The 17,494-nt window shown below is 51.3% G+C and overlaps 1 protein-coding gene across 2 annotated transcripts in view; it reads right to left on the bottom strand.

Moving 5' to 3' along the window:
• Positions 1-17,494, bottom strand: part of Slc9a8 (solute carrier family 9 member A8) — a 50,120-nt gene that overhangs the window by 6,873 nt on the left and 25,753 nt on the right. For both annotated transcript variants that reach the window (XM_052724867.1, XM_052724868.1), the window contains exons 8-14: positions 14,304-14,447; positions 10,154-10,292; positions 8,577-8,682; positions 6,486-6,602; positions 4,238-4,320; positions 2,573-2,684; positions 143-363 (exon numbers count right to left, since the gene is read on the bottom strand). In XM_052724867.1, the coding sequence (XP_052580827.1) occupies positions 143-363; positions 2,573-2,684; positions 4,238-4,320; positions 6,486-6,602; positions 8,577-8,682; positions 10,154-10,292; positions 14,304-14,447 (922 nt within the window). The remainder of the gene's footprint in view (positions 1-142; positions 364-2,572; positions 2,685-4,237; positions 4,321-6,485; positions 6,603-8,576; positions 8,683-10,153; positions 10,293-14,303; positions 14,448-17,494) is intronic.

The following is a 17,494-nucleotide window of genomic DNA, read 5'->3' as shown; positions in this document are numbered from 1 at the left end:
AGAGAGCCATGCTTCAGAAGCCAAGTTCGTGCACCTGTCCTCAGGCCTGCACCGCGGACCGAGGTAAGCAAATGCACCTGCCCCCAGAAGCCTGACCTGCTCCCCCTGGCAGACAGGCCACAGGGCCCATAGGCATACTAACCATCTTCTCAGTCTTGCTGAGGTTGACATCCTTCTTGCTCCTGCGGCGTGCCCGGGCGTCCTCAATGTCCACAAGGCGGATGAGGGGCATGGTGCTGCCGCCCAGCAGCAAGATGGTGAAGAGCACGATAACAATGGTGGTGGTGCCGATGAGCTGCCGCTTCTCCATGGGCTCCAGGCCCAGATGCAGGCTCAGTGCGTAGGGGATGGCCCCTCGAAGGCCTGGGGTGGGAATGGAGGGACTCAGGCCAGGCCAAGAGGGCAGGAGAGGAGGGAAAAGTGCCTCCATCCCGCTCAGCACCACTAACGGCAGGACCTACACCTCACGGGAGTGGCCTAGGGTGTGAGAAGAGGCATCAGGGTGGACAGGTTGAAGTCCCTTGCATGTTCTGCATGGGCTGGTTCCAGGCAAGGTGACTACAGCCATGCTGCTGTGTAGCAGGTATATTTGGGGGTCCATCAGCTCTGTCATATGACAGCTATGGTAGCTGAGTCCTCCCTGGGTGCCCCAGGCCCTCAACTGGGTGCTCTGTGCACAGGCAGGGCAGCCTGCCACAGCACCTGCCCAGCAGGTGCTGCCACTCTCCACAGTACACAGGCCGGGGAGCAGCCTAGAGTGGACGTGCAGCAGGCACAGGCAACAGTGAGGGTATGATCTGTCTAAGGACTCTCTGTGGAGCTTGCTGGCAATGATGACAGGACTAAGGGTGTGGACAGAGCTGGAGACAGTTGCTCTGCACCATACACACGGAGCAGGGGATCCCAAGCCCTGCTTTCACAAGTCCCAGAGCAGCTGGGACAGTAAACACAACACTAAAGTCACAAGAGTCACTGGGAACAGACTACAGTGACTCAGACATGGAAGGGGGAACTTGGAGAGGGCCTGGCTGCTGTAGCAGTCCAGACCTGAGATGGCCAGGAGGCCAGAGTGGGTGGACTCAGAGACATGAGCAGGGGGAGCGACTCTTCTTCAAACCCACAAGGGTCACAGGATGAGGGGACCTGACACGTGTGACAGGCTCAGTGTGCACATATGCCTAGAAGTACCAGGAAGGCACCCATGTATACCAACCCACCTTGCTGCTTCCCATGAAGGGAGGGCAAGACAAGCAGCAGGCAGGCAGTGGGCTCTGGCTCAAGGAACTTGCTATGGCCCATGACACCCAGAAACAGAGAGAAGAAGAAACAGGGTTCTAGAGGAAGGGCTGGTTTGGAGAGCTGCATAGATGGAAAGGCCAGATTAGGAAGTCCAGTACTGTCAGAGGACAGGTTTAGAAAGAGGTGGGGCCCAGCCCTAGGTGCCACTGTCTGGGGTCAGTGTGGGAAGTGCTGGGTGGGAGGCTGGGGAGCCCCAGGGGAGGTGTCTTTGATATACTGGCAATGGTAGTGGCCCGGAAGATACACTAGGTTGAGGGCTGATGCTGCAGAAGCCACTGGTGAGTTGATCAGGGCCAAGGCCAGCAGAACAGAAGGGAGCAGAGTGGGGAAAATGAGGACAGGCTGAAGGCTGGGAGGAGACACCGACTGCTGAAGTAATTCCAGCCCTTGGGAGGCAGAGGCAAGGAGGATGGCTGCAAGTTCAAACCTAGACTGCATTGCAAGTGTCAGATCAGCCAGACCTCTCCATGTCTATGTGAGGCAGGGTCCAGGTTGGACTCAAGCTGGAAATCCTCCTGCCCTGTTCTTCTAAGTAGCTGGCATTACAGTTCAGCGCCAGTGACCCTGGCTCACAGTTTTACAATAAGGCCTTTCTGAAGAAAAAGGGTTGAGGCAAACTGTAGTGGACACTACAGAGCACTGCAGCCCACATGGAGATACTCAATTATATTCATTTCTTATTTTATTTTTTGAGATGGTCTCACTCTAGCCCTGGCTGGCCTGGAACTCTCAGAGATCTGCCTGCCTCTGCTGGGATCAAGGCATGTTTCACCACACTTGACTACCGACACTGAAATAGGAAGAGCACAGAGAGTTAAAGGTTCTAAGGGACTGATTCTTTAGAGCTGAAGGTTGACAAAATCATCCCAGCCTTGAGAAGGTAGAGAGGTGTGATTGACAGGCAGCTGCAATGCTCAGATTCAGCTCTGAGGACTCTGCAGCAGAGGAGAAAGAACTTGCATAGCATGAGGAAGCCCTGGGTCAAATCCCTATTCTCAGCAACACTCCACACTCCACACCATGCTACACAGGCCTGCCAAGGGTGTGCATGGAGCTGGACAGGTCCTTGCTTTGCCTCCAAGGGTCCCCGATGCTGGGCATGACCTTTGCCCTCCTGGAACCTGGGAGTCCTTATCCCAAGGACAGAAAAGGGCCAACCACTTCATGGTGCTGTGATGAGGGTGCCATTTGGTAGCACCTGTTAGAGCCTGGCTTCCCAGGGACCCATGTACACAGCCCAGGCTTAGGCTCACCCACCCCGGCTGCCACTCACCACTGAACCACATGATGAACATCATCTTGGGGGTGATTTTGTGATCTCGGAAGAAGTTCAGCAGGTAGGACAGAGGGAAGATGTTGACGGCTCTGCCGAACAGTACCAGCACCTGTCAATATCAATATGTCAGTGTGGTGGAATCCACTGCGTCTTCAGGCTAACATCAGTGTAACACACCTGTCTAAGGCAGTCTCGCCCTCAGCCATAGACACACCCAACGGCACAGCAGAGGTGGAGACTCACACGTGGGCTGCTGCCCTGGCTCTGCCTGGGTGAAGCTTTTTGGTCTGACCTTTTGTCTCAGATGCTAGAAGAGGAGATAGCAAGCATCATTCTGGGCTTTAGTCACACAGCCTCAGAACAAAGGCAGCCACCACCAGGCTCCCAGTCTGGCCTAGAAACAACCAGCTGAGGACAACCAGGACTCCATAATCGGTGGGTTTATGCTAATCTCCCCCACTGGGGCACTGTGGGGAGAGGGACAACAGACAGGTACTCCAGTCTCTGCTCTGGGGTCTGGCTCCTCAGAGCAAGGAGGGTGGGCTGAGTGAGGCCTACCTGGGGGCACAAAGGTGGCTCAAGTCCTGGGCCTGCTGTGGGGTAAAGCCCCCGAAAAGGCTTCCTTCCTCCTGTAACCCACAACAGCCAAGAGGGGCTGGGGGAGGGGCTGGGGACAGGGCATCTGCAGCTGTACAGGGCTCTCCCCCTGAGATCTGTGCTCACAGGACAGAACTGTGACACAGGCAGGCAGCCACTCTAGATGGAGGTCACATGGGGATGGGGAAAGGACTCAATAGGACCCAAGAAAAGCGGGATCTCCTGCAGTTGATCGCACTTCTCCTTGTCTTTTTTGAGGCAGGATTCTGCTGTGCAAGCCCAGGCTGTTCTTGAACTCACCATGTAGTTAAAACTGCCCTTAAAACATTTTATTGGGGGCCTGGAAAGATGGCTCAGTGGTTAAGAGCAGTGGCTGCTCTTCCAAATGACCTGGGTTCAATTCCCAGCACCTACACCGCAGTTCACAACTGTCTATAACCCCAATTCCAGGGATCTGACACCCTCAAACAGACATACATGCAGGCAGAACACCAAGGCACATAAAATAAAAATAAATAAATCATTAAAAAAAACAAAAACAAGGGGTTGGGGATTTAGCTCAGTGGTAGAGCGCTGGCTTAGCAAGTGCAAGGCCCTGGGTTCGGTCCTCAGCTCTGGAAAAATAAAAATAAAATAAAAACAAAAAACCTCTTTGTATTGTCTTTTTTTGAGACAGAGTCTCACTGTGTAGCCCTGGTTGGTCTGGAACTTGCTACATAGACCAGGGTGGCCTTGAACTCACAGGGACTAAAGGCGGTACCACACCCAGCTGGCCTTAAACTTTTTATCCTCCTGCCTCCATCTCCCAAGCGCTGGGGTTCTAGGCACCCATTGCTGAGTTCTGGCTGAAACTGTATGTGTAAAGGCAACACACCATTCAAAACACTGAAAATGTAAAATGTCCAGACCTTAATGTCTGGGATCGTTTAAACAAAAGAGATTTTCAACAGAAGCATGTCTCTGTAGCTGTTGACTCTGAACTGGTAATAGTTACAAAAATGGTTCCAGACCATGTAGTTGCTGTTCTAAAAATAAGCATTCAATAAAAACAAGAAAAATACTTACTATGCACCAGATGACAAAGGAAATTTCAAACTTGTGAGGGAAACTAAAAATGGACAGGCCAAGAAATGCAAACACACACGTTTCTGAAAGAAACCAAAGAGTGGATTATTCACCCCAGTTCCTTCCTTACAATTCAGTAGTAACTTACGCAAGCATCCCCAAAGCCACACCAACAGCCATCTTATTTTCTGGAAAAATGTTGCAACAGATACTGTGGTCAGACTTTGTACTTCATCTTCATGTGTGTGGGTGGGTGGGTAGAGGGAGCAGATGGGTTGAGAGAAGGTCTTGCTGCTTGGCCCAGGCTGGCCTAGAATGAATCTGAGGGCTGGGACTGCAGGCGTGAACCACTAAGGCCAGCTTTCTGTTACTATCACATAGGCAGTATGCCCCTGGAGAATTCCCCAACATAATGAGTCAATTGTCAGATACTGTATGCAAATAAACAAGCTTCCACCTGTGCATCTGCTGAACACTGATCAGTCAGGGCCCATCATGGCAGCAAAGTGGCAAAAATTCCAAGCACTTGACTGTAGGTGCCACATGACAAGTGAGAAGGGGGACTTGAGTTAACTCCCTCCCAGTGCACTGTGCTAGCAGCACCCACTGGTGGACAGAATGTACTGATATTGGCTGGAGGTTCAAGAGGCAGCTAACCCACAGGGATTGTGGGAAGGACCCATCTGCAGGCGTGGTTGCACTCAGTGTACAACGGTCACTTGCGTGTGCTAAAAAGAGCACCTCATAAATTCCAGGCTCCTGATTAAATTATGGGGCTCAAAAGAAGAACCCAACAGAGCCCAACACCTAAGGAGACAGGCTGCATTTTAAATGTGATCATAAGCCAGCGAGGCTGTAAACTCACTTCAGTGGCATTTGTAGTGGCTGATGTACTCTTCAACGCAGCAGCCACAGCTAGCAGGGTGCTTGTCCTCCCTCCTCTCCCCGAGATGCCTTAGCTAATGCTGGGCGATCCTTCAAGAAAGTGCATTCAGGCCTGCTCCACTTTTCCCTGGCAGCAGGGAAGTGTGGTTGACTTAACCCATCCTTTCAGGGTGGTGGCCATGTAAGCTGCTTCCGGCAATGCAAGCTACATGAAGACAGCCTGGCGCACTGGCTAAACTTCTCATGGAGGAGCAGGTCAGGAGAGAGCACATGCCTGGTGAATTCCCACAGATGCTATGACGGAGCTTCGGGAGGAGATGGCATGCAGGTGCAGCCCCAGAGCTGAGCGTTAACCAGAGCTGGTCTGGGGCACAGAACAGAAGCCGAGAGGTGCACCGTTCTCTGCTCCTCCTTGTGAGGGCCAGGTCAGAGCCTTTGACCAAGGCTTTCTGCTAAGAGCTGTGGATCAAACAGCCACTGGGGCACTAGAGGCCTGTCTTCTAGCTTGTTCCTTGGCAATGGGCTATCTGGCCTCTCCTCACCTAGCCTCCCTACCTTGCACAGATAGCCCTGCCATCCAGGTTCTAAAGTGAAATGGCCCCTCGACACCAGGGGATGCTAAGATTGCAGCTGAGGCCTAGCCCCAGGATGTGTGTGTGTGTGTGTGTGTGTGTGTGTGTGTGTGTGTGTGTGTGTGTGTGTGTGCGCAGTTTAGAAGGATGCCTGAAGGTAGCACCTTTACTCCAGGTATGAACAGGAATGGGTACATGGTAAATGGAGGGGGAGGAAGTGCCAATTGTCACTGCTTAAAAAAAAAAGACCTCACATTTGTCCCAGGGAATGCGGCTCTGGAGTTTCCCCCAGTGCTAGGATGCCCTTGCTTAGAAACGCACAGTGCCCCTAGGTGGAAAGCTGTTAAAACATTTCCAAAGAGCCAGTGGTGGCACATGCCTTTAATCCCAGCACTTGGGAGGCAGAGGCAGGCGGATCTCTGTGAGTTCAAGGCCAGCCTGGGCTACAGAGTGAGTTCCAGGAAAGGCGCAAAGCTACACAGAGAAACCCTGTCTCGAAAAACCAAAAGAAAAAAAAAATTTCCAAAGAACAACTGTGGAGATCTCCACATTAACATCTGGAACATTCAGCAGCAGTTCTATCTTTGGCCATAAACTGCAGGCACCAAACGTCTTAAGTACTGTACATCTTTTATGGAATCACAAGCCACAGGAGCCAGCCCAGGAGGTAGGAGCATGATACTTGCTGGGCTTGCAAGAATTCTGGGCCCTGATGCCAAGGAAAAATCCTCGCTTACACCCCATCAGTGCAGGAATCCCAGTTGTGTGGGCACTCAAGAGGTGGGACTCACCACACAGGAAGGCCACAGTCCGGAGGGTCTGCTGCATGAGGATCTGGGTGACTGGGGAGAGGTTATGATGTGTGTAGTGTGACATCACGATGCCAGAAAACAGGATAGCCATGATGCCTGGAGAGAGGCAGAGGGCAGACATGACACAGAACACAGGGACAGGTGTGCAAGTCAGACCACACTCTTCCTATAATCCCAGAACCCTAACATCAGGGGTGTAAGAAAATGGGAGGGGCTGGAAAGATGACCCAGAGGTAAAGAGCAATGGCTCCTTTTCCTCAACAGGTCTCTCTACAGCCCTTACGTAAGGGTGGAGTCCTGGCATCAGGGAGAGCCCTCCTCATTCAGCAATACCTGCACCTGGGAACAAGGCATGCAGCTTGTTCTTTCCTGCAAGGCTGGTGCTCTTACAATTGGACAAATAGTGGGCACAGGGTCCACACCACTTAGGGCAGAAAGCTGACAGACAGGGGCTGCTGACTGATCCCACAGCATGGAAGGCTGTAGGAACCCGTGCTCAGTGGACAGCCCCTCCTCCTACACCTTGGAAGTACGTACCTTCTCCCGGGGTTCAGGGGGCCAGTCTTTGAATCTCACAAATCAGGGGGCCAGTGTTTGAATCTCACAACCTCAGAGCCTTGAGTAAGGAGTCAACTAGGTGCTCACTCCAGGGGGTGGCAAGGTTAAAATCTGAGTGTCAGCCAGTGAGGGAGAACATATCTGTCGCCTTAGCTACTAAGGAGGCTGAAGTAGGAAGATTTTGAGTTCAAAGATAGTCTGGACTAAATTCCCACTTCAAAAATCAAAAATCAATACATTTGACTGTGTCTAAGAAGCCCCGCTATATTATGGAGCAGCACATTTTTGTTTCCGTGTGTGGTTTCATGAGAAGCTTGCTGGAGGGAGTTGGTTAAGCAGGTTCTGAGCCAGTTCAGGGTCAAGACATCCCTGCTCTAATTCCAGCTGTGATAGCAGCAAATGTTTTGTTTTGCTTTTGTGCTGCATACACTGTATATACATGCTCAATATGGGCGTCTGTGTGCATATGGAGGTGGAGTTTGACCTCAGGTGTCTTCCTCTACTGATTTCATTTTTTTTTTTTTTTTTTTTTTTTGGTTTTTCAAGACAGGGTTTTTCTGTGTAGTTTTGGAGCCTGTCCTGGAACTCGCTCAAACTCACAGAGACGCACCTGCCTCTGCCTCCCAGAGTGCTGGGATTAAGGGCGTGTGCCACCACCGCCCGGCTTGGATCTCATTGTGAAGGAGGACTTCTCACTGAACCTGGAGCTCATCAATTCCACTAGACCCGCTGGCCAGCAAGCTCTAAGAATCCTCGTATCTCAGCGCCCCGCTGCTGGTCACAGACACACGCATGCTGCTACATCTAGCTTTTGCTCAGCAGCGTGGGTCCAAACTCATATCCTCATGCTTTCACAGGGACATTTTACCAACTGAGCCAGATCTCCAGCCCCTAACTTTTAAAACAATGACGTTGATCTAGGACTTTGTCTGTCTGTTCTTTGTCTATGTGTGTGTGTGAATGTATGCACACGTGGAGGGCAGAGGACAAATTTTGGAGTTAGTTCTCAACCTTCCACTATGGAAATTCTGGGGATCAAATTAAGGTCATCAGTTTTGGTAGCAATTATGAGGCAATTGCCTTCCCTTGCTGAACCATCTCATGAGCTTGATTGTTTCTCAGGTAGAATCTCATGAAGCCCAGACTAACCTTGAACATGCTATGTGGTGGAAGATGACTTTGAACTCCTGATCCTTCTGCCTGCACCCCCAACCCTCAACCAACAATGTACTATTCTTCAACCTCAGATTTTCTTGTGGTAAAACAGGGGCCATCACAGCACCTTTGTCTCTGCCAAGAAAAAGCACCTCAACGGACAAAACCTCTATCACCAGGCAAACCACCAAGCCAGGGTCACAGCGTGCTGGTGACTGTCTCTAGCCAGGGTCACAGTGTGCTGGTGACTGTCTCTAGTCAGGGTCAGAGCGTGCTGGTGACTGTCTCTAGTCAGGGTCACAGCATGCTGGTTACTGTCTCTAGTCAGGGTCAGAGCGTGCTGGTGACTGTCATTACCCGAGAGTGAGATCCCCTCTGCCAGCCCGTACGGCAGGTAAGCAAAAATGATCATCATGCCAAACTCCAGGGAAGGCGTTCTCCTCAGGTCAATGTGCTTCAGCACGTGGCACAGTGTCAAGGAAAAAGGAAAAGGCACTGGATGGATGCGCGGCAAGGCGGATACATAAAGCAGACGGCAGCACAGGAGACGCTGATCCTGGCACAGTTACATGGGGAATTTCTCATTACCTCACTTTTTCTTTGTAGAAATGAGAATCTGACAAGCCACTCAGAAACACTGACTCAGCTAGGGCTGCAGACACAGGTCACTCTACTGCCTGTTCTCCAGGGACTCATGGCCCTGCTGAAAGGCCTGTCTTTCCTGTCCCTGCAGAATACCACACTCATGCCCTGGGAACAGAGGGCCTGTGTTCCCAGGCCCCGACTGAAGCTGAGTTTCCATGTACTTGCCTCACTACAATATGCGGCCATACTCACTGCTTCTTTCCTTCTTTTCTTCTCTGCCCCTTCCTCCTCCTCCTCCTGCCTCTCTTTCAGAAAGGATCTTACTATGTAGCCCTGCTGGCCTCAAACTTGTGGGAGCCCTTTTGTCTCGGTTTCCCGAATGCTGGGATTACAGGCATGCACTGCTGTCTCTGGCGTGTTTTTCTTTAAATTTTTACATTGGATGTCTGAGTGCTTTGCCTATATGTCTGTGTGCCACATATGGACAATGCCCACAGAGGCCAGAAGAGGGCGTCTGATCCCCGGGAACTGGAGTTTCAGGTGGCTGTGAGCTGTGCTGGGGTGCTGGGGACTAAGTGTGGGTCCTCTGTAGGAGCAGCAGTGCTCTTCCTGCTGAGCTGTCCGTCTGCAGGAAACGCTGCACTGACAGTGTCATCCTCACTCTGCTTAATGACAGCTGCCAGCCAACTCAGGCAGCCTCGGACAGAGGACAGACCAGAACAAAGCCAGGATGGTGGGAAACATACTCAGAACCAGCTAGCTGACAGAGGAACTGCCCCAGGAGGGACATGTGGCCTACTCTGGAGCCTGTCCTAATTCTGCATGACAACTGTTGCCAGCAGTAGGGTCTCACTGCTGTGGAGCCTCGTTCTCTGCCCGACAGCCCTCAGCTGGAAAGCAGTTCACCGTGCAAACCAGGACGGTCCTTGCCATCCTTCCAGGTAAACTCTCCCCCAGGGAGGGGCTGTCAGGGGTCCACACTGTTGGGCTAGGGCGAGCTTTGTGGTTAAGAGCTGCCCCACAGAGTCTGGTTCCTAGCACCCACATCAAGCAGCTGACAGCTGCTTTCTTTCTTTCTCCCTTTCTTTTTTTTGAGACAGAGTCTCTCTACACAGCTCTGGCTGTCCTGGGACTTGCTCTGTAGACCAGGCTGGCCTTGAACTCACTGAGATCCATCTGCCTCTGCCTTCTGAGCGCTGGGATTAAAGGCATGCACCACCACCGCCTTGCTGCAAAACCTTCCTTTAAATAAACTTTAAAGTTGGGCTCTTGAGGAAGAGGAGAAAACAGTGAGCCTGGACACCATCCACGTGATCCTCGTGCTTTGTGCTCTCATGCTAAAAGGATATCAATGCAGAAATCAAGCCAGTCAGCGTGCCAAGTGCCGCAGAGCCAAAGAACATTTTGAGGAAGTACCCGAGGGCCTGTGAGAACGTCTGCCACCCACTGACATCTGACATATGTTTTCTTGTTAGACCTTCAGCCGTGCTAGGAAAGAAGAAAACAGAAAGTTAAGTGCTATAGACAGAGTCCTTAGAATCAGCTCTGACATAACTTACTGTTCCTTCCAGAACTCCCCCTTCCTTCCCGCCATTCCATTCACCACTGGAGGCTTCTATGGTCACCTGCTTGTCCAGGCACTGAGGTTGTTTCTGGGGCTCAGAGGTGAGGGCAAAGGTGATATCCTCAGGAGCTGCCCTGGGTAATGAAGGGGAAGGGCCAGGGCTGTGAAAACAGGGTGGGGGCATCTAACTCAGACTGGGGTAGAGGGTGACTGGGGTAGAGGGTGACTGGGGTAGAGGGTGACTGGGGTAGAGGGTGACTGAGGAAGGTTCCCCCAGGCAACACAGGCTGGGTCTCCATTTAGGAGAAAGGGTTCTCAGGCTGAGGAAACAGTGCCCAGGATTAGGGAGCTTGAGTGAGAACATTCAAGTATACGGAGGATACCAACTCCCCAGTGGACTACAGCCACACACTGTGTGTCAGAATGCAAGGGCAGAGTCCAGCTGCTGCTCAGGACATACCTGCAGTGGCTTCTCCCCTCAGTCACCTACAGACACCCTGCAGAGAGACTGGGAGTCCCTAGCTAACGGACTTCCCTGAGGAGCCAGGGCCCTTTCCCTGGGAAGTAAGTTGACAGACTTCCAAGGGTTACTGGTGGCCACGCACGCTGCTCCCACTTCCTCCCCTGCCTCCTCCCTGGAATCAGAGAGCCTCTACGCTGGCTTAGGCTGTGAAACCTTCCCATCCTCACAACAGTATAAACTAAACTCCCACTTCTGTCCATGGCATCTCTGTTGCTAGAATCTGAAAGGTCCTTGGAGCCCCTACCACGGGCTTGCCTCTCTGTCCGTGGTGTTAACAGCTTTCCCAATAAACTAGTGATCATCTCCCCCTAGTGATCATCTCAGTGTCCCTCATGGGCACGCCCCATTTCCCATCTCACAGCAGCTCAGCACTCTTTACTTCTGGCTAGACACATGTTGCCTGCTTACTAGAGCAGGGAGTGGAGTTCCACAGAATAACTGGTTGTCATAGCCGAGGACCAGCAGGGGGCTTGGGACCCAAGAAGAAATTAAAGCAGACTTACACCCTCAGGGCATAAGACAGGATTTCCTCCCCAGCTACTGACAAAAGAACTGATAGCAGCAAATTAAAGCCAGTAACGAGCAACTGCGAGACTGAGGTAGAAAGATCAGGAGTTCAAGGCCAGCCTGGGTTACAGGAGACTCTCTCTCAAAAACAAAAACCAACAAAGCCGCCAAACCACTAATTAAATAAATAAAGCTAAAAATAACCCAGGAGTTAAAGAACCAGAAGGACCCTTCTGGGAAAGGAAGGGAAAGGAGGCCATTCACTTGCATACTTCATTTGCATACATACTCGGCATAGGCGAGATGTCTGACAACTTTGGAAGGAACTGTTGACAAGCATCCTCTCAGAACCAAGGACAGACAGCAGCTGGGTTTTGGTAGTTCAAAGGACAATGAAAAGGGGACAGGCCTTCTATCCCCATTCTTCCTGCTTCTATCTCAAAATGCTCACTGGCCTGCAAGGCCTGGAGCATAAGACAGCCTTTCTGGAATCCTCCATGGCATTCCTGTCCCACTCTTTCATGTCTCTTCTCTTGGGCCCACCATGGACCAAGTAAGTCAAATCCGAGTGGAATCTAAACGCAAAGGCAGGAGGTGGACAACCCTTAGAGCATTTCTAGTCCAGAGAATCTGACTGTATGGAGGCGACCCATTCTAGACACACTTAATCCAGAGCCACCGCAGGAACTGATGTGGGCGGCCTCTGAAGGCACTCTTCCAGTAAGATGTGTAATGATGACATCTTTGCCCATTTGTTTCAAAAATATCTCTTCAACTTGGCAGTTGTGTGGCAGAGGCCTGAGAAAACTGACATTTTCCTACTGACAGATTTTTTTTTCTTCAAGGAAATCAGAGGCAAAGCAATTGAGTTCTGATCCTAAACATAAAAATAGCTATGTCATCACCTCCAAGAAGGCAATTCCTTATCACAACGCTTAGTGTGTGCACCAGGAGATGAGATGCAGGCAAAATCCAGAACTAAGAAGCTTTCAGAAAAGAATGGATTTTGGACACAAGGTCCCATGTAGTCCAGGCTGGCCTCAAATTCCTTATGTAGTGGAGGATGACCTTTAACTTTTGATCCTTCTGTATCTAGTTCCCAAATGTTGGGGTTATAGGTATGTGCTGCCAGGCACAGTTGTATGTGGTGCTCTGGATTGAACCCAGGACTTTGTACATGTTGGGCAAGCACTGTACCAACTAAGTTAAACTTTCAGGAAATATCTTACATCGAAAACCAGCTTCCGTCTATGCTCTAAAGGCCTTATGCAATGATGCTCAACAATTTCCCAACTAAAACTATAGGCATCTCTATCAAGAGGGGTGTGAGAAAGCCAGTGAGAGGGCAGTGGGTGAACATGGCAGTAAAGGGATACCCAGTAAATGATATTACCTTAGACAAATTTTTGTTTTGTTTTGTTTTTAGACAGGATTTCTCTGTGTAGCCCTGGCTGTCCTAGAACTCACTTGGTAGACCAGGCTGGCCTGAAACTCCGAGATCCCCTTGTCTCTGCCTCCCGAGTGCTGGGATTAGAGGTGTGAGCCACTAAGCCCAGCAACCTTGAACTCTTTTTTTTTTTTTTTTTTTTTTGGTTTTTTCGAGACAGGGTTTCTCTGTGTAGCTTTGCGCCTTTCCTGGAACTCGCTTTGGAGACCAGGCTGGCCTCGAACTCACAGAGATCCGCCTGGCTCTGCCTCCCGAGTGCTGGGATTAAAGGCATGCGCCACCACCGCCCGGCCTAACCTTGAACTCTTAACCCTCTTGCTTCCACTTTAAGGATTGTAAGTGTATGCCAACATTTTCTACCTTTTATATAGAATAACAGAAAGATTCTGAAATTTGGCTCCATTTTAAGGTTGAAGGAGGACTTCTTGCACTTGAGCATTGCTTGGCAAGATCTGCCTGCAGCAGTCGGTGAAGAGGTGACCTCGTACGAACAGTACAGGGCTAGAGGTGGAAGGCTGCCTCTCGAATAATGTTGCATTTGCCCACCTAGTCAGTCCTTCAGTTTAACCTGAGGCCAAAGCTGTATTACCTTCACTTTATAACTGAGGGACATAATCTGTCAGGAAGCTCAGAGAGAGGGAGAAGCTGGTCCAGAGTCACACAGCTGGGTGGGGTCAATAGGAAAACCTGTGCTCTGCACTGCAGCATGAGTTTTATTATCCATCTGCAGTACCTCGGATCCCATCAAAGGCAGAAACCCCAGTGAACATAAAAAGACGTAGTACAGTTTTAAGCCTCATGTGATGGAGCAGGACTCTTACCCCAGTCCTTAGGAGGTGGAGGCAGGAGGATCAGGAGTTCACAGTCATCCTTGGTTACAAAGTGAATCTGAGGCCTGCCTGGGCTACACGAGACTTTGTCTCACAGCAAGGGGGAGCTGGACAGATGGCTCAGCAGTTAAAAGTCCTCACTGCTCTTTTAGAGGACGCTGGTTGATTCTCAGCATCCATCCGCACTGCAGCTCACAATCATCTGTAACTCTAGTTCTTCTGCTCTCCGTTGGGTGTCCGTCTCTATGGAGCTGGACATGGCACCGTGGCCTCTAACAGGGTGAGCAAGCCTTCAACACTGGTCCACACTGCATTCACTACTCCAGCAATGCTGCCCAAACGCTAACCCCTCACTTGGCTGCCAATGGTCATCAATGGAGCATACGCCAGACCCACTGCAAAAGAGGCTATTAGGTGGGACCTGGGAATGTCATCTCTGAGAAGCCCTTCAAGGATGCTGAGAAACACAGACACAACTCCCTGCAACAGCATGGCTGTGACATAGTCCTGTGGCACAGACCCTTGTCAGAGTGGCAAGATGCAGAGGCTGTAGAGAGCTGATTATACGGGACCAACCTCTGTACTGGCATCAGTGTGGTGTCGGGACCTTCCACTCTCTCCTACTTACTTGGTTAGGACAATGGAGACTGCATCGTTGAGAATGCTTTCTCCAAACACCAGCATGTTGAGCACAGGGTCCACGTGCAGTGCATTGAAAATGGCGATAGTGGCTACTGGGTCAACCGCAGATATCAGGGAGCCAAATGCAAAACTGCAAGGAGAGAAGCAAGGGCAGATTCTGTAACGCATGGTGCTGGGTCCACACAGATGCACTTTGGCTGTGAGGCCGAGATGGCAGCTGAAGGGCCAAGAGAGAGGGCATGCTTTCCCACTGACCCCTGCCTAGCACAGGAGTGCAGAGGCCTAGATGCAGTGCTCAGAGCGCCTGCATCCTGGGAGCAGTGCTGCACTCTGTTCTGGCCAACGCTGTTCAGAAGACTGCTTACCTTGGCACACACTGCCCAGCTTTCTCAGCCAGAAAATCCTATAAACTGTTGTCTTTGACCTCTGCTCTGCCAGCAGGTCAATTGTGTTCACTGTGACCAACACCAGCCTCCACTCAGATTTGCAGCATCCAAGAAGGTGCCAAAAGCCAGCAGCCACCAGAATATCCAAGCCTGGGCTGCTGACTGGAAGCTGGGCCCTCAGGTCTCACAAGCAGCACTTGATCATAAGATCTACTGCCACCAATACCGGTCACCTGCCTATCAGGTTTTCAGGCCCTGCGGCTCACCAGCGAGCATCTCCCTAGTACATGGGCTCAGGCCCCAAGCCCTTCACCACTGACTGTCTAGCTCAGAGCTAGTGCCCCTGGCCTGGAGGGCAGGTATAGCAGTAAGCAGGGCCCAGGTCAACTTAGGAGGCGCAATGGTAGATGGGCTGGAGTGCCTGCTACACATGCTGGAAGCCCTCAGTTTGATCCCAAGCATCACAAACCAGGTGTAGGGGTACACACCTGTAACCCCAGCACTTGGGAGGTGTAGGTGAAGGGATGAGGAGTTCAAGGTCACTTTCAGCTACACATCAAGTTCTAGGCCAGTCTGAGCTCTGAGACTGTCTCAGGAGACCAAAGACATAAGAAAATGTCAGGTGCAGTAGGAAGGGAACCCAGTGCGTAGAGCTGAGACCACAGGAGGCGGCGTAATTGGAGTCATCTGACTGGTGACACCGAGTAGCCCTTCAGAAGTACTACTGGTGGGAGGAAGCCTATGAAGCAGGCCAGTCACTCCCCCAGTTATCAGTCTATAAGGTGGCAGTTCCCGGAGTGATAGATGCAAGAGTCTGAGGCGTCCAGGAGAGAACCAGACCCCACAGGATATCCACCTACCAGAGCTGTTTCCAGACTCTGCCTTCCTCAAAGTGAGCACATGCATGCAAGCTGTCTGTTACCTCTTTCTAAGGTCCCAGAGTGGATGCAGTTTTCACTTGACCGTGTTCTCAGGGTCTGAGCTGAGCACAAGCCAGAGCCACAGACAGAAGGTAGGGAAGAGGAATGAGGGAAGGCAGCCCCACCCACCAGCCAGGGGGCCACGGCCTTGAGGCCCTGCACTGCCACCAGAACCAGACTCAGACTCTCCACCTCCTCTTCACCCTCATCACCCACAGTAACATCAAGGAAGATGAACAGCTCAACTGTGTCACAGGAGGCCACAGTGGGCTGTGCTCTGCATGGAGGGCATTAGACACAGTCTCTGGTCTCACTGCCCAGCACCCACAGCCTCTGGGAGCTGTCCCCTGACTTTCTATCCTTATGTGCCAAGGGGCTCCAGGAGTGGGCACAGTGTACAAGGTTGGACCAGCTTTACCAGGTTCCTGGGATCAGACTGACCCTTAGTGAGGAGTGCCTGGAATGTTCTATGCTCCATGGGAGATAAACAAGTGAAGTGGACACCAGCGAGGGGAGCACTGGTTTGAGACCTCTGAGGGGAGAGTGTCCCGGAGGGTGCTGAGCTAGGCCATCATGCTTGAGACACTTTAGTCCTGTGAGCCAACAAGGTTCTTGGTTGTGAACTCTGTTCAGAGTGAGTTGCAGGTGCACAGGGAGAAACCTGGCCAAGGCACTTGTTACAGCCACTGCAGCCTCTTAAGTAGAAGTCTGGGATCAGGGGCCACAGGCATGCCTGGAGAGGGATGGACAGAGGGAAAGCCAGCACAGATGCTGGAGATGCAGGTGGAGAGGAGCTGCAGGCGCTCACTACACAGGGTCTGGATGTTTAGTCATACTCTTCAGAAGACAAAACTGAGGACATGCCTTGTGGAGAAAAGCCAGCACATCACACTGGTGCCTGCCGAGAAACCAGCTGACAGGGGTCCTTCTGGCCACGAGCCCCCTGAGGCCTCAAGAGGCCTGGGCCTGGTTCCACATCCACTGCCAGGACCCAGTCCTTGAAGGACTTCAAGCAACTGGCTCAAGCTAAAACCATGTTTCTTTATTCTTTCCCTCAAAGTTAATGATGCCAACGAAACGTGAAAAGACAGACAGGGTGGGGCTCCGGGAGGAGCAGGGACAAGCGGTGAGACACTACAGCCTACTCAGGCAAACCCTCACAGCAGAACTAGCCGAGGCCAGGCCCAGGGTACCAGTCACGGCTGTGTTCTCCGAAGAGCAGAAGAGAGACAGGCAGCCTGTGGGGCTGTGAGGAAATGATGTTGTAACACTCAAAAACTGGAGCAATGGGCTGGGCGTGGCACACCGTTAATGCTAGACAGAAGCAGAGACAGAGGCAGGTGGCCCTCTTCCATAAGTTCCAGTTCAAGGCCAGCCTGCAGTATAAAGTGATTTCCAGGTCAGCCAGGGCTACAGAGAGAGACCCTATCTCAAAGAGCAAACAACAAAATTGAAGAAAGGTATGGTGGTACACATTTATAACCCCAGCACTTGAAAGGTGGAAAAGCAGGAGGATCAGAAATTCAAGGTCATCCTTAGCTACACATCAGGTTCAAGGCCAGCCTGGGCTGCATGACATACTGTACCAACAACAACCAAAACCACATTAAAAAAAAAAAAAAAAAAACACCCGAAATAAAAACTAAAAAACTCTCAGTAAACATCTATAACTTGGCCTTTTAAAATCCATACTCTGGGGGCTGGAGAGATGGCTCAGAGGTTAAGAGCACTGCCTGCTCTTCCAAAGGTCCTGAGTTCAATTCCCAGCAACGACATGGTGGCTCACAACCATCTGTAATGAGATCTGGTGCCCTCTTCTGGCCTACAGTCATATATGCTGTATACATAATCAATCAATCAATATATCAATC

The sequence above is a fragment of the Peromyscus californicus genome, unplaced genomic scaffold (assembly GCF_007827085.1).
Source record: "Peromyscus californicus insignis strain IS unplaced genomic scaffold, ASM782708v3 Scaffold_7__1_contigs__length_154581171, whole genome shotgun sequence".
In the NCBI taxonomy this organism is placed as follows: domain Eukaryota; kingdom Metazoa; phylum Chordata; class Mammalia; order Rodentia; family Cricetidae; genus Peromyscus; species Peromyscus californicus.
The sequence above is the reverse complement of the archived record's forward strand: the minus strand, read 5'-3'. Positions and strand labels throughout refer to the sequence as shown.